The sequence below is a fragment of the Vicugna pacos genome, chromosome 1 (assembly GCF_048564905.1).
Source record: "Vicugna pacos chromosome 1, VicPac4, whole genome shotgun sequence".
Taxonomy (NCBI): Eukaryota; Metazoa; Chordata; class Mammalia; order Artiodactyla; family Camelidae; genus Vicugna; species Vicugna pacos.
The window spans coordinates 121142355-121163912 of NC_132987.1; the positions used below are offsets into that span (position 1 = coordinate 121142355).

Consider the following 21558-nt stretch of genomic DNA (forward strand, 5'->3'; position numbering starts at 1 on the left):
ATGGTTAATGTTAAGCGTCAGCGTGGCTGGGCCTGGGTGCCCGGCTAGGGGGTCAAACACCAGCTGCTGTGAAGATATTTTTCAGACGTGATTAACCTTTAAATCAGTGGCTGCTGAGTAGAGCAGAGAGTACCCTCTGTAATGTGGGTGGGCCTCACCCAATCAAGTGATGGCCTTAAGAGAAAAAGACTGAGGTTCCCAGGGGAAGAGGGAATTCTGCTCCCAGACTGGACTTGAGCTACGACATCAACTCTTCCCTGGGTCTCTGGCCTCCAGCCTCCCGGCAGATTCTGGACCCACCAACCACAATCACAGGAGCCAGTTCCTTAATATCAGCCTCTCTAATTTCCTCTCTCTCCCTACACACACACACACACACACACACACACACACACACACTCACTCACTCTTTATTGACTGTTTTCTCTGGGATCTCTGACTAATAAGCCATCTATTCTCCAAAATGAGACACATCAGTATTCAGTATTCAGAAAAGTGATATTCTAGAAACTTTTACAGAAACTAAAAGGCACCTAGGACTTTCAGTTTCTGTAATAAAACAATAAATAAATAAATAACGAATAAAACCAATAAAACAGAGAGGGGAGCAAATGTGAAATGGGACGGCTTTCGCCCACAGGCTGCTCGTGACACCTGCTGGAGCTGCTCGGGTCAGAGGTTCCCGGGACAGTGCCCCGCCCCCGCAGGGCCCACCCGCTGTGCGCTCACCTGGACGATGCCAATAGAGGAGGCGTCGATGGTTGTGGTCTCTGGCAGGTGGTCCAGGTCGTCGATCCTCACAGCCAGGACCTATGATCGAGCACAGGGCAGTGAGCCCAGGATGCTAGGGCAGGCCAGATTCAGACCCGTGGCTGATAGGCTGTCACTCTCAGCGGCACCCGTGTCCCCACCGGCTCTGCTCAGGACCCGAAAACCTAGATTCCAGAGTCCTGTCCGGGCCTCTCCTTCCCTCCTGCCAGGTCCCCCTCCCCAAGTGTCTGCAGTGCTCCACACCGGGGGTGTCACCTCATACCTGTCCATGTGTCACTCCCTGTCCTCTGCCGGGGGAGGAGTCCAGTCCCTCCCTTTTTTGTCCCACACTAACGTGCGTTTCCACTGAATCTTATTATTTCAAACCAAGCGCAGAGGGGATAAGGTCCATTACAGTAAACCTGTCCTCCAAGGAATCATGGAAAACAAGACATTTACACCTTAAACACCTCACTTTCTAACCTGACACATGTCCAGGCACTTTCACTAGTCAATTTCGTGATGAAGCAGCCGCCCCCGCCTGCCCCCACACTGACCGACTGACGGGCCCTGAGCACGCAGCCCCTCACACGGTGACCCACTCCCCGCGTGGCCCCCGGTCCCTCCCCGTCCTCCTGCACCTCATCCACGAACCTGCCAGTGGCACCTGTGACGTGATTACTCTAGTGAGCTAAGTCACAGGTGGACAAAGGAGCACAAGTCAGAGAGGACTGAATACCTGGGGGACAGGAAGACGGTGAGATGCTAAGGGAGGAACCTGGCTGTGGAAAAACTGGACAAGCTCAGGGAAAACCACGACAGACTCTCTGTAGGGTTCTTCATCCAAATGGCTTTGCAAGCGTCTTTACATTTTTGGTCAAAAAAAAAAATTAAGAACAGAAATTATCAACTATACATTGTGGGTGTGGCGTATTTAAGAAGGATGATCGATTGGGAACTGCATCTTCAGACTTAGGTTCAAAGCCCAGGGCTGGCCCTTCTCTGAAAGGACGGCAAACAAAAAGGGCTGTGTCTGTTTAAAGTTCAAATACTGACGTGGCACTGAGGACCCAAGCATGGCTGTGCTGCTGCAAAGCTGAGTAAAAGCAGCCAGATGCCACTGATGTGTCCTCTCCCACTGTCTCTACCACCACCACCTCCACCACTGCCACCACCATCACCCCGTCACTAGCTCCACCACTGCCACCATTGTCATCAGTCACTGTCACCACCCTTACTGACACTATCACTGTCATCACCATCTCCGCCACTGTCACTACACCCATCACTGTCGCCACTGTCACCATCAGTGTATCACTGTCACTACCTCCACCAGTCACCACTGTTACTGCCACCACCTCACATCACCGTCACCACTGTCACTACCCCACCACTGTCACCGTCACCACCACCTCCATCCTCAATGACACCATCAGTGTCCTAGTCACACAGTCCAGAAGCTGATGTCACAGAACCACCACCACGGAGGCATTTGCTGGCTTTACTCTTGAGTGATAAGACCACACGTGACAGTACTTTTTGTGTTTTAATTTTTTTAACATAACAGTTATTCGAAGCAGAGGGAACGACCACACCTTTAAGTCATAAAACAGCATCAATTCTAAAAGTTCCTGAACACGTGAAAGTAGTTTATTTACACTTCTTACCACGTGAGCCGGCCTCCGATGGCCCCTACCCCGGTCCGTGCCCAGCACCGCAGCCGGGCTGCGAGGCTCCCCGCCCCGCGCCCTAGACCGCGGGCCCAGGAGGACCGGACGCACCGGCGCTCATCCCTGCAGGCACCGCAGTGTGTTTGTCTGAGCAACAGAGAATGAAAGGTCAGACAAACGATCCCAGGAACGACCGGGGGAAGAGGCTGACGGCTTCAGGGTCAAAAGGGGCTGAGAACAGACGGAGCCTTGGCAGAGGAGCCCTCCCTCTGCTGCATTTCCCCCCGCGGTGGGCGGAGAGGGGCCCAGAGAGGCCGCCCTGCAGAGGGTCGACCAGACGCAAGTGTCCGCTTCTCTGCAGCAGCGAGGCTTCCGCACCCCGCAATGCGCATCACGCATCCCGTCTGCAAAAACCGACATGCGCACTCCATGAGGGCGTGAAACTAGAGAAACCCCCGTATAACGGAAATCGCTCACTCTCGGCCGCATCTCGGGCCCCGGGTGAGTCTGCGGTGCCTGCCCAGGGCCCCGAGAGAAGGGCGCTGTTGGCTGGCCCTGCGGGCTCCTGCTCCAGGCTCTGCTTCTAGGTGGAAATGGATGGGAGTGAGGAGAGCAAAGCTGCTGGAATCCCAGCTCCTCGGACTGAGAGGGAAGGACTGGGAGTACGCGGCGGGGGAGCTGCGCGGGCTGTGGCCGGCACAGCCGGGTTCCAGGAGAACAAGACACACTTATCACCCAAAGGAGGCAGGGGGTGCTTTTATAATTGCAAAAGCAATCCAAGTTCTTTGGGGAAAAGTATATAAAATGGAGAACAATGTGAAGATAAGGAATTATCAAAACTTCAACACCAGAAGACCACCGTGTGATTTTTGTCCCTTCTTCGCCCACCTCCCTCATTTGTATGATCTGGGTGCGCATTGTGGAAACACACAGACCTTGGAAGCCGGAGTGTGTGCACAGACGCAGTGCGCGCATAGCGGTGCTGCTTTCTTACAACAAATGTTCACAATTCTATTCAGAATTCTCTGCAAATGTGTCTACAGCCAAGCGCATCACTGAGCTGCCACTAACTTAATCACATTCCTCTGGCCAGACACTGTGAGGTCCAAACAATCATCTGTAAAATTCTGGAGAGATACAGTCACGCTGCCCTCCAGGAGGACATCCGGTGGCTGGAGCAGCTCCTGACAGCAGCACGGTCATTTTGAGTCTTAAGCATCTCCCCTAATTCAATGGCACCTCCTGTGTTAAAGGCTTTTTCTGCGTTTTAAGCACCTGTGTCTTCTCTTTCATGAATCACCTCTCCTTGGATACACTGGGTTCTTTGGGCTCTTTTCATGGAATGGTTTTTGCCTTTAACAGTTTTTGTTAACTGTAATAACATCTTAACATATTTCTCAGCTGTCCTTTTGCTTATTCTTTTGACTTGCAGAAGTTCTAAGTGTTATATTGCTTGTGTGGTCAAATCTTTTGTTTGAAACTTCTTTCATTGCTTTTGCACTTAGAAAGTCTCCCCCTCTCAGTGATATGACAGCTATCTTCCTGCATTTTCTTCTGTTTTTGTTTTTCAGAGTGCTTCTTTTTAAAGTATGTTGAATTATTTAATGCCCCAGACCTTCCTTGAGAACCAGCTTCCAGGTGAGCCCACATCCACCTGCCCCAGGACCATTTCTTCCTCTTGGTCCTCAACGCCACCTTCTAATCAGCCCCTGACATCACAAGGGGGCTCCCCCTGCTCTGCTCATTTTTTAGTTACTCCAAAGGGAAGAGTAGGGGCGGGGGCCAGGGCTATGTTCCTGTCCTGCTGTGATTCCAGAGAGAATATAACTTATAATATAACTTTAGCAACGTTTCCATTTGTTCATTCAGTGCCTCCCATGCGCTGGCACTGCCATCAGGGGGGAGTGTCAGACCCCAGCCCTGCCTCCAGGAATCACAGGTCTGCAAGGGAGAGGGGCCTATGGGCCAGTGGGTGGGGGCCCTGGCGGCAGAGGACTCACGGGGCAGGGGAGGCCAGGCCGTGGGGCCCAGGGAGGGAGGCTCGCCCGCCCCGGCTCACCTCGGGGTGCTTGCGCCTCATGTGTCGGCTCATGGAGGCCCTGGTGGACACCTTGGTCCCACACAGCTGGCAGCTCTGTGCCTCCACCTTGTCGTGGGTGAGCTGCACGTGCTTCTGCAGCATGTACTCGGTGACATACTTCTTGTCACACACGGAGCACGTCCACTGCTTGCCCACTTCCCACGTGCACGGGAGGAAAAGAGAGAAGGGTCAGGAACAGGGTCTCCCCCTCAGCCCACAGGACCCCTCACCTTCTGCATGTGCGGCTCAGGTCGCCAGCCAGGTCACCTCCCCCTGCCACGGTCAGGCCACAAATAAGCATCAGAGCCGTGTGGCCTCCGCCCTCGTGGAACCCGGAGCGGCATCGCTGCTCAGGTGTTTGACAGTTCGCACATGGGTACTGGAAAGTTTTGATGGGCTGAATTTTAGGGGGTAAGGGGCCCCCATTAAGGCAGAACAGCACCAAATATTCTGGAAAAGTCTACAAACAGAATCGTAGCCACGAGGTCCCACCTCTGCTCGCACAGCCGGCTTCCCCAGACACTCTGCATCCGCCCCACCGCGCCTACCCGTGTGGATGAGCTTGTGGGTCTCCATCGTGTTCCGCTCACTGAACGTCTTTCCGCACAGTTCGCACATGAAATCCTTAATCCCTGCAGAAAAAGGCACGCTTAATTTCTCGTGTTTCATGATTCTTATTTCACTGCACACAGAAGCTGTCTTATCCTTGTGGACACGTTTCTGTATCTGGAGAGGCCTTGGTGGGGGAAGGAGGGTAAATGACCAGGAGAAAAGAGACAGTGAATGAATGTCCATTCCAGACCTCAATCAGCAGACCTGTGGCTTGAAAGCTACCTGACTGCCGGCGCCCCGGCAAGCTCCTTCTGCGGGAAGGGTGGCAAGGACAGCTCCAGCCCGAGACCCACGGACTGCCATGGGGTCTCGCTGGACAGAATCTGATTTGATGAGCTTACTCCACACAGCTCATGATCAAGGAAGGCAGAAGCCCCATTCATGACACTCTTATTCATTCAGTCCCAGGTGCTCAGATCAGTCACCTGCTTGCCTGCAAACTGGCAAGGAAGCTCTGAGCCATCAGACTGCTTCGCTCTCCAAACTGAGAAGGTGGACCCTCAGAGCACCTTTTAAACAAAGACTCCCCCCTCCCCCTGCCAAATGGAAACCAGGCAAGTGGTTCTCAAGGTCTACTCGTCTAGGTCCTGTATTTGATTGAGCCCCTGGTTCTCCAGACCCTGCGCTCACTGTGGCTCTTGGAAGCCAGAAGGACACCCTAGTGGCGTGGCAGTGGGTGGAGGGTCATGAGACCCTGGAGGGGGCGCAGGACCCAGTCCCAGGGGAGTGAGAGCTTCCCCAGGAAGAGGGCTGCACACTTTTGTGAAAGTCCAGTGATGTGGGGGCTGGCACTCCAGGGCCGAGCCAGGCGGTAGCAGGACTCAAGTCCATTTTATTTTTTAATTTATTTTAAAAATTTTTTATTTTTGGGGGGAGGAAGTAATTAGGTCTATTTATTTGTTTTTAGAGGAGGGGCTGGGGATTGAGCCCAGGACCTTGTGTATGCTAAGCATGCACTCTACCACTTGAGCTGTACCCTCCCCCTCAAGTCCATTTCAGAGAGGACACAGAAGCAACTAGAGGCTCCTGCCAGGAACTTCAGAACCACTCCATCACCCAGGGACAACCTTCTCTCATACGCCATCTATCTGAATTCTCTGTTACACACACACATTTACCCACATACAAATGTTTCATAAAAAATGAACTCATTTGCTGTATAGGCCGGCTTTTCTCCCACCGTATCATAAATTTCTATGTAAATTAACATATACATCTCATCACTTGTAAGAAACGCATTGTCCTTTCTGGCAGACACACCACAATTTAGCCACTGCCCTACTGATGGACACTGAAGATGGCCCAGTGTCTCCTGTCCGGACGACGACATGATGACCAGTGTGCACACAGGGCTTGGGCCCCGATCTGTGCTTGGGCACACGCTCCCGCAGGGAAATGGCCGAGCAGAACGTCAGGACACTGAGGACCACAAGTTGCGGGGTGACCTGGGCTCCCCCGGCGTGTGCAGGGACGCAGGCACCGGCGGGGAGGAGTAGCTTCTGAGAAATCGGCTACTTAACCGACTCTTGGGGGCTCGGCCAGAAAGACTGCAGCCTGTCGGGAGCTAAAGACAGTGAGGAGCAGCGGCGGTTCTCCCGGTGCCGTTTCCTCGCCAGGCTGGGAAGCGCGACTCACCCGTGTGCCGCTTGTAGTGCTTGAGCATGTTGACCTTCTGCGCGAACTTGCGGTGGCACTCCCTGCACTCGTACTCCTTGATGCCCTTGTGCAGCTTCATGTGGTGGCGCAGCGCGTGCTTGGTCTTCATGCCTGCGGGGCGGAGCAGGTCAGCGCGCTGCGGCTTCCAGGGCCGCCTGGAGCTGGCGCCCGCAGACACCCGGACGGTGCCCACGCGGCCTCGCGCCCTCGCGCCCCAGCGCCCCCGCGCCCCGCCCACCGACAGTGCCCACGCCCCCGCCCCGCGCCCCGCCCACCGACAGTGCCCACGCCCCGCCCACTGACGGTTCCTGCCCCCTGCACCCCCTCCAGTGTCCGCCCACCTCCGACAGAGCATGCGCCCCAGCCCCGCCCCCCAGCCCCCAGGGCAGGCACAGGTCTGGGTGAGTGTGGAACCCGAAAAGAGGAAGGGCAGGGTGCAGGGGACATGCCTTCAAGACGACCCCTCCATCAGTGGCGAGGCGAGCAGCGGTGCCCTCAGAGGCCCTTAGGGATTTACTGTCGACGTCTGGCCAGCCCATCTGGTCAGTGACCACCCAGCCCTGATGGTCAGTGCTCGCCAACAACGGGAGCGGTGGGGAAATGTGCCAAATCTAACCACTGGGACCCAACCAAATCTTCTGGCAAGCCACGTCCAGGTCTCCTGAGGTTTGCTGTTGATCTTCATGATGTAAACGTTAATGAAGATTAGACGCTCTAAGGCTAAACATGGACTTTAACCTACCTTTAGTTTAATGTCACAGAGTCAATCTTTGCTGAAGGCAATGAAATAAGCTACAACCTCACTAAGTCAGGTGCTGAAGAAGGGGTGACCCTGGCTCAGGGTCTGAATTAGGGATGGAGGGTCTGAGCCCAGGGAGACCCACTAGGTGAGCGATGCTGCACAGGAAGGGAGGGTGTGGGGCTGCAGGGGCTAGAGGCGAGGGGGACCCTTAAAAAATTATTTATCTTTGGGGTTAAAAAGAAAATTACACACTCATAGTGAAAAAAACTACAGGCAACAAGAGGTCGGCCCAGAGCGTGAGCTCAGGCAGCCCGGACCACCCTCCCGGGTCACGCTGGCGCCGGACACACTCCTGGGAGCACCCTGGGCGGCTTCACATCTCCCAATCCCTACCCTCTGTCCACCTCCGTTGGCCTCATCAGCTGATACTTGTTCAGCCAAGATGAACCTGACCCTCGTATTGCTTTCATGGCTTGCATTTGCTCATTAACAGACCCCTGAGCTCCTGCCACGGGCAGGCACTGCTCCAAGTGCTGGAGGCTGAGCAGTGAACCACACTGAGTCCCCAGCTTCATGTGGAGAGGGGCAAACAAGTGAAGGCAGAGCATCACATGAGGGAAAGACGAGCAGGATAAAGCAGGGGTGGGGATGGAGCGCGTGGAGGCAGCCTGGCACTGGCTCATAACGTGGGGCCTCAGGGCATCTAAAAAAGTGGCCTGGAAGAAGTGTGGGAGGGGGCTGAGAGCTACTTGGGGGAACAGCATTCCTAGCGGGGGGGAAAAGCCAGTGCAAAGGCCCAGAGGCCGATGTAATTAATCCCTTGGTGTTTCAGGCAGTCCTCTGTCACAAGCAGTGCAGTGGCAGATACTCCCACACATTTTACGCTGGGTCAGCACTCAGGGAGTAAATGAACAGAAAGGTCTTTGCTGTCCTGCCCTAAACCGGCCGCTTTCTCCCCGTGTGTCTAAAATGAACTTACCCTAAACTACAAAAGTATACATGGTTCTAAAAAACACAGAAAATGCACAGGAGGAAAGACACAATAAATTTCACCCCCGTTCTGACCTCCCCATCACAGCCAGCATCAATCATGCTCATCTTTCTCAATTTAAAAAAATACCTTGAGCAGTTTTAAAATAAATGTGACTGCCACGTGTGGAAGTCGTAAGGCGCTCTCTGCTGGGACTGTGACTCAGTCTGCGTCACATTCACGTCTTACTCCAGGGAAAACAGGTACTTTTTAAGCACCGAGAATTCCCGCACCTGGAACGGGCACCCCTTCCACCGCTCAGGGCCTGGCGGTTTCCCCACACAGGTCACCCAGCCATCTGGGGGGTCTGTCCTGAGCACCTCATGGCACACCGTGTTCTGAACAAGGTGTTTTCCCGCGTATCCCCGGCTACGAATGCTCCACACAGAGCCCACGGGGCGTGGTGCACAGGCCCTGGCCACCAGGTGGCATGGCTCACATCGCTTCTACAGCCCCTCGCTGGAACAAGGCCTAGTCGGGTCTAGAATTTTTAGGGAAATAATCTAAAGTAACATTATGCGAGAGCACTTCCTGCAACACTGCCTGCAGTGATGAAAGACTGCGCACCAAAAAACCCCGAGTACCTAAATAAAAGGGTCTGGTGGCAGAATCCACAGGAAGGAAATTTGCCAAGGTTTTGAGAGAAAAATTAGGGCAGTATTTGCCTGTTCTGATACGAAAAGATCACCACGCTGGATACTTAAGTAAATAAAAAGCAAGGTACGGAAAGAACAGGGCAGCGCAAGCAGCTGCTTGCACGTGCCAGTGACCAGAATGTGAAAGCAAAACCACCACCGACATTTTATTTGAGGATTATGTACAATGAATATGGTAACCCAAGTACTGACACCAGCATTTTATTGGAAGTGTTCAAAATTCATGACAGAAATCCTGAAACTGAACATTCAATACATTTCAAATATAAAAGTGTATCTAATACAAGACGTGACCCTGACCTCTGTGCCCTCTGCCCTGCCTGGCCTGACGAGCTGCACCCAGGGCTCAGGTGTGGCTGCTCCCTGCCCACCTGGGGGCCCGCCCCCACCCCCAGATTTACCCTGTTCTCGCCCTGGGGGGAAAGGCTGGAAGAGCTGGGGCAAAGATGGCGCTGGAGCCCCAGCTAGCATGGCCGTCACTAAGACACGTGGAGAAACCTCTAGAAATGTTCATGCCAAGGATTAAAGGGTTCTTTTGAAGGTTGTTACTGCGATCCGAGGTGGGGATAACTTTATTTGGCATACCCATTTGTGTCATTCAAAAAGAATTTTTTTTCAGCTAGGTGCTTTTTCAATCAGATAATCTACATGCCTCATAGAGTTATTCTGGAGAACGGAGGAGAAACTGTCACCTCTAGGACTGCGGCCCAGGGTCAGGGGAAAGAGAACTTTTCACTTTCTGCTTTTCTCTGCATTTAATTCTTTTAGCCTTTTACACGTAATCTTATCTGTCTCATGGGGGTTATCCAGTGAATGGAATTCCAGGGTGTTGGTGTTTCCTTCAAACTTTTCTGTTTAATTTTAAAAAGAAAATAAAGGAACAAATAAAACTGAACGTTAAATTTTAAAAAGATCTTAAAGGCAAAGCAGTTGACTCTGGCTTATCCTGTAACCGAGTTGGGGTGGCCCTGCCACTGCCCCCTGCACACAGCACCAGGCGCCGCTAGAAGCCACTGCTCCGGGGCCTCCTGACAGTTTGGGTTTGTTTTTAAACAGAAATGGGTTAAAATTTTACCATGTACTGGGATTATCTCTTTTCCCCTCATTACACTTACTGATGTGAGATATTTTATTAATAGGTTTATTTAACTAATTTCACCTGCTCAGAATAAAGCCATCGTAATCCGCGTCTTAATTAACAGCTGGTTCTAGTCAGTAGTCACTACCAGCGACGATTCTGCATCTACACTCAGGCCATTCGGCGACTTTAAACAATCATACGCTGCACCATTTCCCTACTTTTAAAACGGTTTACTTGTGCCTTGATTTTATGCCGTCTTTCTACCTTTGGCTGCTTTATTTTTCATCTGGATCCTCACTGAAAGACTTCACGTTTTGTCTTCCTGAAAACGACTCCGGTCTGAGCGACCCCCGCCGCGGCCCGCGCGCCTCTCCCCGCCGCCGCCGCCCGAGGGCGCCCGCACTCACCTTTCCCGCACTCGGCGCACAGGTACTCGCGGATGTTGTCGTGCACGCGCATGTGCTCCTTCAGCATGTCCTTCCTGGCGAAGGACTTCCCACACTGCTCACAGGCGTGGCTTTTCACACCTGGGAAGCAAACACGTCCAACTTGCAGACCTGGAACTCCGTACCCGTGGGCACCACATGCAGGAGAGGCACGGCCCCGCCCGTAGCGGGGAGCAGGGCCCGCGGAGCCCTCCCTTCCTCCGCCAGGAGCAGCACGGGGGCCAGGGCGGTGCCGGAGGGGTGGGAGGGGCTCCCGCAGCGCGGGCGCCGCATCCTCTTGCGAAAGGCTACCTGTGTGGATGAGCTTATGCCGCTCCAAGTTCCCGATGCTGTTGAAGATCCGCCCGCATATCTCGCAGGGGTGAATGTACCTGAAACCAGATGCAGCCTCAGGATGGGCCGCACGGCCCCGCGGGGCCCGCAGCAGCAGGATGCACTTTCCCAGGCGCCTCTAACAGCAGGTGGGCTAAAATGGTGCCACGGATACATGGGTGATGAGGGACCCAGAGATGTTAGCCTCCGTGTGACCTGAACTGTGCCCCCCCCCAAATTCACACTATGGAGTCCTGGCTCCCAGCACCTCAAAACGTGACTGTGCTTGGAGATGGGGTGCTTACAGGGGTCAAATCAAAAATGAGGTCGCTAGGGTGGGCCCTAATCCAGTATGGCTGGTGTCCTTATAAACAGGGACACAGAGGCATGCACAGGTGGGAGGCCACGAGGACACAAGGAGAAGGCAGCATCCAAAAGCCAAGGAGACAGGCCTGGACCAGACCCTCGCTCACCGCCACAGCGGGAACCAGCCCTGCTCCATCTAGAACCTCCGGCCTCCAGCACTGGGATAACGCTATTCTGCGTTCACACCACCCACCCGGCAGCCCCAGCAGACTAATAAGCTTTAAACAAGGCTGTCGGCTGACTCGCTGGGACACACAGCATTGATTACAGGCTGTAGCCAGATGTGGGACCGGCATTCTTGAAACCTAATAACTGTGGGGGAAAGGGTCTCTGGTTGTATGTAGGCAGGCCTGCAACGCGGCCTCCCGTGTGGTGAGTCCAGGAGAGGGTGCGAGCTGGGAGGGGACTGAAGGCCTAGGGAACAAGCAAGGCTAGCGCTTCCCCTGACCTGGCCCGGCCCAGGGCTCCCGCAGGAGACGGAAGCTGCTCTGTGCTCCAGACGGCTCGTTAGAGCGCCTGCCTCTCTGCGAGGAAGCAGCCCTCCCTCCGCACTACCCCGGACGCCGGACTCCCGCCCAGGAGGCCTCACTTCTGCACGTTGGGGTCCGGCAGGTTCTCGCGATGGATGACCATGTGGGCGTGGTAAGTGGCCTTCAGGGCAAAGCGGCGGTTGCAGATGCTGCAGCCGTAGCCCTTCTCCTTGTGCACCTCCATGATGTGCTTCAGGTACTCCTTCCCGCGGCCAAAGGTGAGCTGCGGACACGCACTCGGTTCACACGTGTGCACTCAGCCCGGGACCTCCGCAGCTGATGCTGCCCCGCCGCGCACCCAGGCGCCCGAGACGCCGGTGAGAGCCCACTCCCCAGCAGAAGAGGAAGGGACTCCCTTGGGCAGGGCCCGCGCCAGGCCAAACCGTGAGGCCGGGGGAGTGTAACAAACGGACCCCAGGTCCTCCTGTACCTCCCAGCAGGTGCACCCTCCTGGCCGGCTTCCAGAACCCTCCTCCTCTCCACTCACCCACCCACCTGACCTCTGTCTCTCGCCCATGCCCCTGACAGGTGCACAGGTGCCAAGGCCCGTGTAGAACACAGGAACCTGTGCTGGGCAGGAAAAGAGACCGCGGCTCCTGGAGCAGTGAAGCCCCAGAGACAAGGCCCATACATGCCGTGAAGACGGGGAGCACTGGGTCCTCAGAAACAAAACGCCCCTCTAAGCAAGGCCCCCTGCCGTCCGTGGGGCAGGCAGAGGTGAAGGAGGAGGAGAGAGGAGCCCTGCAGACACGGATCTCCCCGGGTCAGCCACACAGGCATGGTGGGCCAGACTGCTCTGAGACGGTGGTCTGCCTGTCGGGGTGAGACCCACACCCACCGTCCTGAGAAGCAACGAGACTTGGGGCGCCTTCCAGGAAGTCTGGGAGGCAGGCCCCCACACCCAAGCCCCTGCAGGCCAGCAGCCCTGCAGCATAAGCCTCCTTTCCGGGCAGCCCCAGGCCCGTGAAGGCCACAGTCTGGTTACCTGACATCTCTTGCAGCTGTACTTGTGAGGCTCCGAGTCTGCGCTCTCGTCAGAATTATCATCATTTTCCTCCGAGGAGATCCCAATCTTGCCGATAAACTCTTCCCTCTGGTGGTCATCCATTAGCGCGATGTCCTGGAAAACAGTCACCATGGCCGATTTCTAACACGCCTGGCGGGAGCTTTAACCAGTTATTGGAACATCAGACGCAAACCGCTCCCTCGGGTCGCCTGGGACGCCCCACTCCCCTAAGTCAGGGCCTCAAAGGCAGGGAGGGAAGCAAACGCCCCCATCCCGACTCTTTCTCTTCTCTTGGGAGGTACCTAGCACGGAGGGATTTTAACTCGAGCCCTGCAGGTGGGCTGCACGAGGAACAACACTCCTGAGGGCTTATCTGAAGGGCAGCATCGCAGCAGCCGAGCCTGCCCGGGGGCGGGCCCTGCCCCCCGCGCCCCGCCCCCCACCTCTGCGCTCGATGCCTGCAAACCTTGAAGTGGACGTGGATGTGGTCCCTGAGCACGTCCACACGGAAGAACTTGCGCCCGCAGATCTCACAGGTGTACTTCTTGTCGCCGTGGGTCAGCAGGTGCTTGTTCATGTTGCTCCTGCAGGAGAACACCTGCGGGCAGGAGAGCTCGGGGTGGGGAAGCCTGCTACGTGCACGTCGGGCCTCACTGAGAACCGTAACTGAACACAAAAACGCAGCACGTTTACCTGCAAAGTTTGAGTTGCAGCAACTCAGCGAGATACACAAATAATCACTTAGTGTTACAATCAGGACGGTTTAATCATTTCAATCGGTGCTTACATTACATACACAATTAACCATCATCCAGCCTTCACTACAAAGAGTATTCAGCTCAGTTTTATTCAGCTTACTTAAATATTTCACCAGGACAGGGCCTACCAAGACAGTGAGTCACAGAAACTGCTACGGTTTTCTGAAAGTGGGTATCAAAGAGTTACATCCTCAGTTGTGCTCCGTTATTTCACGCATAATTCCTATCACTTCTCCCAACTTCTTGGTATTTCCAGAAATGATGGGTGTGGGGACTCATTTACTCAGTGCTCACCCACTGGGGCCAGGCTGGGGACACGGTGGCCCACAGGTCCGATGTGGCCCCGTGTCCACCAGCAGAGCTCAGTGGACAAGACGGGCAGCAGAGAACACCCCCAGGTCCCCACTGATCTGAGAGTCTCCATCCGGACAGCCTTCCCGACGGCCAAATAACCCAGAAAGCAGATCTATAGCTCATCAAGCCTCGCAGGAAGAGAATGCAACAGACGAATGAAAGAGAAGCCGTTCTGCAGGTGACGTGGGGCCAACAGCCCCTAGATGGAGCTCAGGGAGGCTGCGTGGGAGGATGGGCTGGACACAGGGTGCAGGCTCCGTCCCAGCGGTCAGCAAGTGCCTAGCTTAGACATGGGGCCAACCTAGCCTCTACCACCCCTACCCGGGCTTGATGGGGCCCGGCCACTGGGCTCTGGTATGTGTTCTGTTGCACCAGCTCCCCATTTCCCTCTAGCCTCACTGGCCCCCAAACCCACACTAAGTCAGAGCCCCAACCTGGGGCCCACAGGCCATGCCACTCTGCTGACCTGTCTGCTTTGTGGTTTGAAAAATAACAGGAAATTTCTCATAAAAACACAGATTTCCGTTTTCTCTTGAAAAGGTCAAAACATCTGGCAGTGTTGCCGTGTGCCGGCAGGCCGGGCCAAGTCACAGCCGCCCGTCTACCCAAGGCCTTTGCTTCTCCACCCTCGGGACCTGGAGGGGGCTGAGGGTGCCCTGTCCCTCCAGGGCCACGGGGCTCATGTGGACTGCACGTGGCTGAAAGACTCGGCAACCTGAGTCATGGGAGGAACAAGTAACTGCACTTCCAGCTGAGACCAGGAGCCTGTTGGCAAAGACCACCACCATTTCACATGGCCAGCTGACGTGGCCTGGACGGGAGCTTCCGGGCAGGGTTCCCCACGTGGTTCTGACCAGTGCTCGCTGTTGGATGTGGCCCGGCTGCTCTGATGGGCCGTGCACTCTGGACATTCAGGGTCTGCCAAGGACTCAGCCCCCTCTGACAGCCAGCTCGGATGCCCTGAACAGATATGCTCACTGAGGTGCTGGCATCGATGGAAAGTACAAAGAGCATGTGGCCGTGGCTGGGTCAGTCCCTCACTTGAAAATGCTGTGGGGGGATCGGCATTGACCAGGAAAATAAACCCGGGCTGTCCTGCCTCCTTTACCACAAGGACATGGCACAGGGTACTAGAGACAGAGCATGAGTGCCAGGGCAGCATCGGTGAAAAATCATGGCCAAGGGGAGAGGAGGCTGTCAGGAGAAGCACCCACTCCTCAGCTCCTTCACTGGAGGCCCACCCCGAAGGCAAGAGAGCAGAAGACAAGAGGACTGAGTGAGGGGTGCTGTGGCTCTGGACACCCGAGTATCCGCTGTGACCCTAAACATTCCTTCCCACCAATGTGCAGTGGGGAGAGCTCTGAGTTTCCCTAAAGAAAACCCAGCTGGCGCGTTACCTTGCCGCACACCGGGCATCCTGACGGCTCCTTCTTGTAGCGGACCAGGTTCTCGCCGCCAGCCTCCACGTCTTCTCTCTTCACCCGCCGCACTCCTGAAACCCCACCCGCCCGACAGAGAGTCAGCGCACGTGGGACGGGGAGCGCCTGGCCACTTCCACATCGGCTGGGTCACCTCCAGCTGGACGCAGGACAGGGATGCCCACGAGTGGGACCAAGAAGCGATCGGTGTCACTTGTACATGACAGATCAGTCTACCCACTGCTCCTACCCGGGGCCCCAGGGAGAGGACGCAGGCTGCCCATGGGCTCCCAGGCCTTGCGCCTGAAACTTGGAAATACCAGGGCAGCGAGCATCTTGAGTTTTATAGGTAGAGGAGTTGTAATGAGCTACTATTAAGGAAGGTATCTGTGCTTAAACAGCTCAGGCAAAGGTGAGGTTCTTGTAGGCGGCTGTGAGCAGGCACGCATTTTAATTTAAAAGATACTAATATTCATCCTTCAAATTAAATCAGCCGAATCAGGATCAAGGTAAAAAGTCAGACAATAACAAAATCTCTATGGTTTTAAGGCATAACTGTTCATAATTGGTATCAAAACAGACTTAGAAGTTCACATGGAACAGGGAATCTTTGAATAAAAGAGAGAAGTCCCTCTCTCATGGCCTGGACACCCTGATCCATCCTTCTGCAGCCCAGGTTTATGTCAGTCAAGAAACACCTGACTTTCAGCCACAATGGTGGCACCTGTGGGCCTGCCTGGGGCTCTCTGATTGGGGTCCAGTCCAACCAGCCCAGCGGGCCAGGTACAGTGACCATCCCCACTGCACTGGGGAGGAAATGGAGGCCCAGGAGGTGACCGAGACCACCCAGCTGTAAGTGGACACGAGGTTTGGCTGGATAGGCCCTCAGTGCCCCACCGGCTCACAGAAGGAAGGGGGCAGGGCTCATGAAACCACGTTAAGGACAGCCAGGTAAAAAGGCAGGGTGCTGAGGTGACGCAGGACGCCACTCCAGGTTTATTTTAAAGGCTGTGGTGACAGGTGTGTACACACATCTGCGTGGACCGGTCAGACTTCACACACGACCTCATTTTCTTACTTTTCCCCCCAACCTTCATATACTTCTTTTGCAATTCTATGTAAACTGAGTTTTTTCAGACTTCATAGGAAGGTGCTCTGCTCAGTGAGCGTCGCTTACAGAGGGCTGGTCGGCAAGAGGGTGGTGGCTTTTAGGGTTAAAATCAGGATTACTAAACTAAAATGCTGTTTTCACAGAGGGTCTGAGCAGGCTCTGAGAAAACCCCCCGGTTGGGGACAGTGCTCAGAACACACCGGCGGCCCAGGTCACGCTCCCTGCCCAATGCCCCTGCCCTCTCCTCCGGGCTGCTGCTGGCACAGCTCAGGGTCTGCCCTGCGGGGTCACGTGCATCCCACGCCTCATTTCCAGTTCTGCCTCATTCCTTCATCGCACCCCATTACCGACCCCAACGGAGTCCATCTTTCTCCTGGCCTGGCCGCTCATAAACCCACCACTTGGACAGGCAGCCCCCAGGTGCCCCAAGCCCACTACAAAGGGCGAGGGTCATCGGGGGCCCCTCGGGAAACAGAGCAGGAGGAATAAGGGGGAAATCACTGGTGGCCCCACCCACAGCATCCGCCTGGAACATTTCTGTTCCTCGCACACAGCTGTAAGCAGACCCCACGTGACATTCCATACGCTGCTTTTCTCCTACTTTCTGTCATATTGAAAGCATTTCCTCACCATTCTAAATTTAAAAACTCTTTGAGAACACACTTTTAATGACTGCATACCGTTCAGTCCTACAGTCTAGTTTTCTCAACTTCCCCGCGGTGGAGCATTTAGGATGCTTCCAGCAGCACCGACCAACGCCGGACGCTGTAAGCGGACTCCCATTGGGTGGTGCCTCGCGGACGCGCACACGGGGCCAGGTGCGCACATGGGGTCGGACGGGATGCACACACGGGGCCGGACGGGATGCGCACACGGGGGCGGGACGCGCACACGGGGCCGGGTGCGCACATGGGGTCGGACGGGATGCGCACACGGGGGCGGGATGCGCACACGGGGTCGGGTGCGCACACGGGGGCAGGACGCGCACAAGGGGCCGAGTGCGCACACGGGGGCGGGACGCGCACACGGGGCCGGGTGCGCACACGGGGGCGGGACGCGCACACGGGGCCGGGTGCGCACACGGGGGCGGGACGCGCACACGGGGCCGAGTGCGCACACGGGGGCGGGACGCGCACACGGGGCCGGGTGCGCACACGGGGGCGGGACGCGCACACGGGGGCGGGGCCCGCATCCCCGACCACGCAGGCGCGCTCACCTTCCAGGTGCCTCCTCTGGTGGTCCAGCATGACGTCCTTGCGGTAGAACATCTTGCTGCAGACTTCACAAGCAAACTTCTTGTCCCCATGCTTCTTCTTGTGCTTGGAAAGGTTGCTGTTGGTGGAGAAGAATCTGAAACACATCTCACACTGGAACGTCTTGTCATCTGTCAAAGAAGCAAACAAGAGGCAACATTTAGGTAAATGACGCCGAGGGCAGGCTCAGCCTCGGGCCTTGGGACTGCCGTTGAGACTCAGGTGAATAATGGCCGAGCTGGAGGAGGCCCAGAAACAGTACCACCTGAGCTGACGGAGCCCCGGGCCAAGCCAGGCCTGAGCCAGCCGAGTCCCGACAGGCAGAGCGGACATTCAGATCATCTTTGTCCACGAAGCCGCACCCGCCCTCCTCCCCGCGCATCACGCATCACGCATCACGCATCACGCATCACGCATCACCCACAGAATCTTGGGATTCCTGGCAAGGAAAGAGGCCCGAACCACAGCTGTCCTGGGCCCTCCCCACCTCTGCCGACCTGACTGCAGCCCCCGTCCCTGCTCCCCCCAGCCTCAGAGGAGCCACCTTCTTCCCCGCCGCAGGCTCAGCCCTGCACCTGCTCCTCCGAAGCCCACCATCCCCTGCCCCTTCCCTCTCATCTTGCCCTCCCCAGGCTCCTTCCCCACGGCACATAAACACCCCCTATTTCTCCTACCTGTAAGCAAAACTGTCTTGTTCTGAGGCCCCCCTTTAGTAGACATGCATCCCACCCCCCCGCCAAACACACCCCTCCCCCACAACAAAGCCTCCAGAAATACCCACATCCCAGTGTCCTGGCCTCACCTCCAGTCCCCCCTTAAAGGAGCCAAACTGCCTCCCCCCAGAGCCTCTGACAGTCCCCTCTGCTCTCTCCCTCCAGGCGCCCAGAGCATCCCCTCGGCTCCCCACCATCCCGCCCCCAACCACAGCCAGCCAGGCCTGCCCCCGGGGGCACGACCAGCAGAGCCATCGGGCACCTCACTGGTTGTCTGCCTCTGCCCCAGTCTGGGGGTCTCAGGGCTTCACCCAGAACAGGCCATCAGCCCGCACTCTCCGCTCTGACTTGTTCTCTGCTCCCCCTCCCCTACCATGCCCACCTTGCTCCTTCCAGGACATGTCACCTAAACCAGCCCCAGAAGGGAGCCCTCACTGCCCACTGGCCTTCCCGCAGCCCCAGGGGCCCTGGCCCTTGTCACCTGTGCAGGTGGGCATGACACAGGTGTGTGTCCTCCAGGGCAAGGGCCTAAGGACACACTCTGTCACCCTAACTTCTGGGTCCTTGGCTCTGGCCCACTGATCAGTCCCCAGAGTCCATAAATGTTTGCAAAGTGCACAAATCCCAGAGACTGAAGGCAGAGGTTCATTTTCTATAGTGGTTCTAACTGGGGGTCTCACTCATGGCTGCACAGTGGGCCTCCACGTCCAGGAATCTCAGCCTGGGCACTGGTGACCACTGGGCCGGATCGTTCTCCAGGGTGGGGCCATCCTGCGCACCGCACGTCAAGCAGCATCCCCGGCCTCCATCCACCGGAAGCCCCCACCCGGCGCCCTCCCCAGGCAGCAGTTAGAACCAAAACGCCTCCAGCCCCTGCCCGATGCCCCGGGGGCTCAGGCCTCAGCAGCTGTTTTAACTTCTCCCAGGTGACACTGACATGCGGCGCAGGTGGGGTCCCTCGTGGAGGGGGTCTGCACGGCCCCCCGCACCCACGTGTGACCCACGTGTGTGCGTGTGCAGGACGTGTGCTTCTCAGACAAACATGCCTGTGCGTGTTTTAGTGGCTACGTAACATCCCACCCATCTCATGTATCACTGTTGACTTCATTATTTTTGACAGTGTAGGTGACTTAGTGATCCTCAGTAATGCAAGTTTTTTTTTTTCCTTTCCTGCTCGACTTCCTCAGCACGGATTCTTAGGACTGGGACCACCAGAGGCAAGGGCCACACCTTACTGTGCTGTTCCCTCAGGTCACCAAAGACCCCTCCCACCCACACAGGTGAGCCCCCAGCCTGGGCAGGTGGCCCCACTGGCCCTGGGCCCCAGCAGCGTGGAAGGTGCACGTGTTGCCCTTGGACTCAGCTTTCTCTCCAAGAGGAGTCCCTCTTGGTACATGGAGGGAGCCCACTGCCAACTGTTCTCCGTGGTGCAGATGTGGCTTCCGCCTGGTGAGAGCGGGCTGGAAGCAGCCGTCCAGCGCCCAGGCTGTCACCACGAGTGGCTTGCCCTGCCGTGGTATCCACAGGTCACCAGCTCAGGAATGCAGACAGCCTCAAGGACAGCCTCTCCCACCCACGCTCCCGCTGCCCTCGACCCAGGTCCACACTCACGTCTTAACAAAACGGAGCAACTGAGGACGGATGCCTATTATGTGGTGTACGATCAGGCCTGCCACGATGGCTGTCCTCCTGCTCTGTGTCCACTCCTGCTCGACCAGCCCCTGCTTCACCCATGCCTGCCCATGTGAACTGCCTGCCCCTGGCCCCACCTAGTGCCTGTCCTGGTCCTTAGGCCAGCACAGAGCCACCTGCCAGTTTACCGAAGGGGAGCATCTGCCCAGCGCTGGTCGTTAGCCCGCTGCCGGCTTCCCCAGTACCTGATGAGCCCGCTTGACGTCAATCCCCCGTAAACAGCCGCAGCCGCTCTCTCCCCCGAGGAGCGGAGGCTGTTGCGTGTCCTGCCTTCGTGTGCCACCCACAGTGTGGTGTTGCTGCAGGATCCTCTGTGTAAGGTACTCTGTCCAATAAACCACTGAGGACTCTGTCGCTGGCCCCAGCCTCTTTCTTTGGTCTCAAGGCTGGTAAACTACAGGGCCTGCGAGGTGCAGCCCCACACATGGGCTCGGGTGCAGGGCAGGGGCGCAGGGTCATCGGAGATGGGATGGTGGGTTTCGGGGGAAGCCGCTACACGGGAGGCTGAGGGGCCCTGTCTTGCCTGAGGGCCATTTAGCTGAGTTACACCAGCGCCTGGCCACACCAGGACAGGCCCCACTCAGTGACAGCTTGAGAAAACCTATCAGACTACTCATTTCAGAGCGTCTCCCCAACACTGCACAAACCCTTGACTTAATGGTCTACGGATGACACCTCTGCACGTGAATAGCGTAAGAAAGTGCCAGAGTGTGCAGATAGCAACAGTGTGCAGATGAGCTCAGTTGCCAGCTTCATCCGTTGTTTTCCAGACAAAACATCTAACCTTTGAAATTAGAAACTGCATTTCAATTCCGGGCTGCTTGGTTCTTCCTATACAATGAAGACAGACAAACGTCTGGTTTAACAGAATCTTTTGCTGACGTGTAGCAACCGCTGCTCTGACTTCTTTTATTACTTTGTTTCACTTGTGGCCAGAGAAATAAAGGTAAAAAGAGGACATCCTCTCTTCCTGGACTTTGAGGGTCGGCCTCACCCAAGACCCTGACAGGATGTGGCATCTCTGCAGTCTGACGGCGCCCCCTGCACTCCTGCAGAACCAAGCGTGGCCACACGGGGCGCCATCCTGCTTCCGTCAACAAATACAGCAGAGGCCCATCCGACAGACAGGGCATCAGAGGAAACAGTGGGGAAATGGTTGGGAACACCTGGGATGCAGGGCTCAGAAAGCAGGTGGGGTCACATGCTGGAAGTTCATCTGGAAGCTTCCGAGGCCACTCCATGCCTTGACGGACCCCGCAGAGCAGCTGGAGCTCAGGTGAAACAGACTCACCGGCCACTCAGAGAAGCCCCACTGTGGGAGC

At 56.2% G+C, this 21558-nt stretch overlaps 1 protein-coding gene across 7 annotated transcripts in view; it reads right to left on the reverse strand.

The window, feature by feature from the left end:
• PRDM15 (PR/SET domain 15) overlaps positions 1-21558 on the reverse strand; it is a 67890-nt gene that overhangs the window by 5290 nt on the left and 41042 nt on the right. For 5 of the 7 annotated variants that reach the window (XM_072969567.1, XM_072969555.1, XM_072969560.1 and 2 more), the window contains 11 exons: positions 17795-17962; positions 15447-15541; positions 13404-13535; positions 12917-13051; positions 11991-12154; positions 11015-11094; positions 10685-10804; positions 6748-6879; positions 5049-5132; positions 4480-4655; positions 730-810 (listed from right to left, as the gene is read on the reverse strand). In XM_072969567.1, coding sequence (XP_072825668.1) covers positions 730-810; positions 4480-4655; positions 5049-5132; positions 6748-6879; positions 10685-10804; positions 11015-11094; positions 11991-12154; positions 12917-13051; positions 13404-13535; positions 15447-15541; positions 17795-17962 — 1367 coding nt within the window. The other 2 variants (XR_012076600.1, XM_072969597.1) reach the window with 2 other exon arrangements.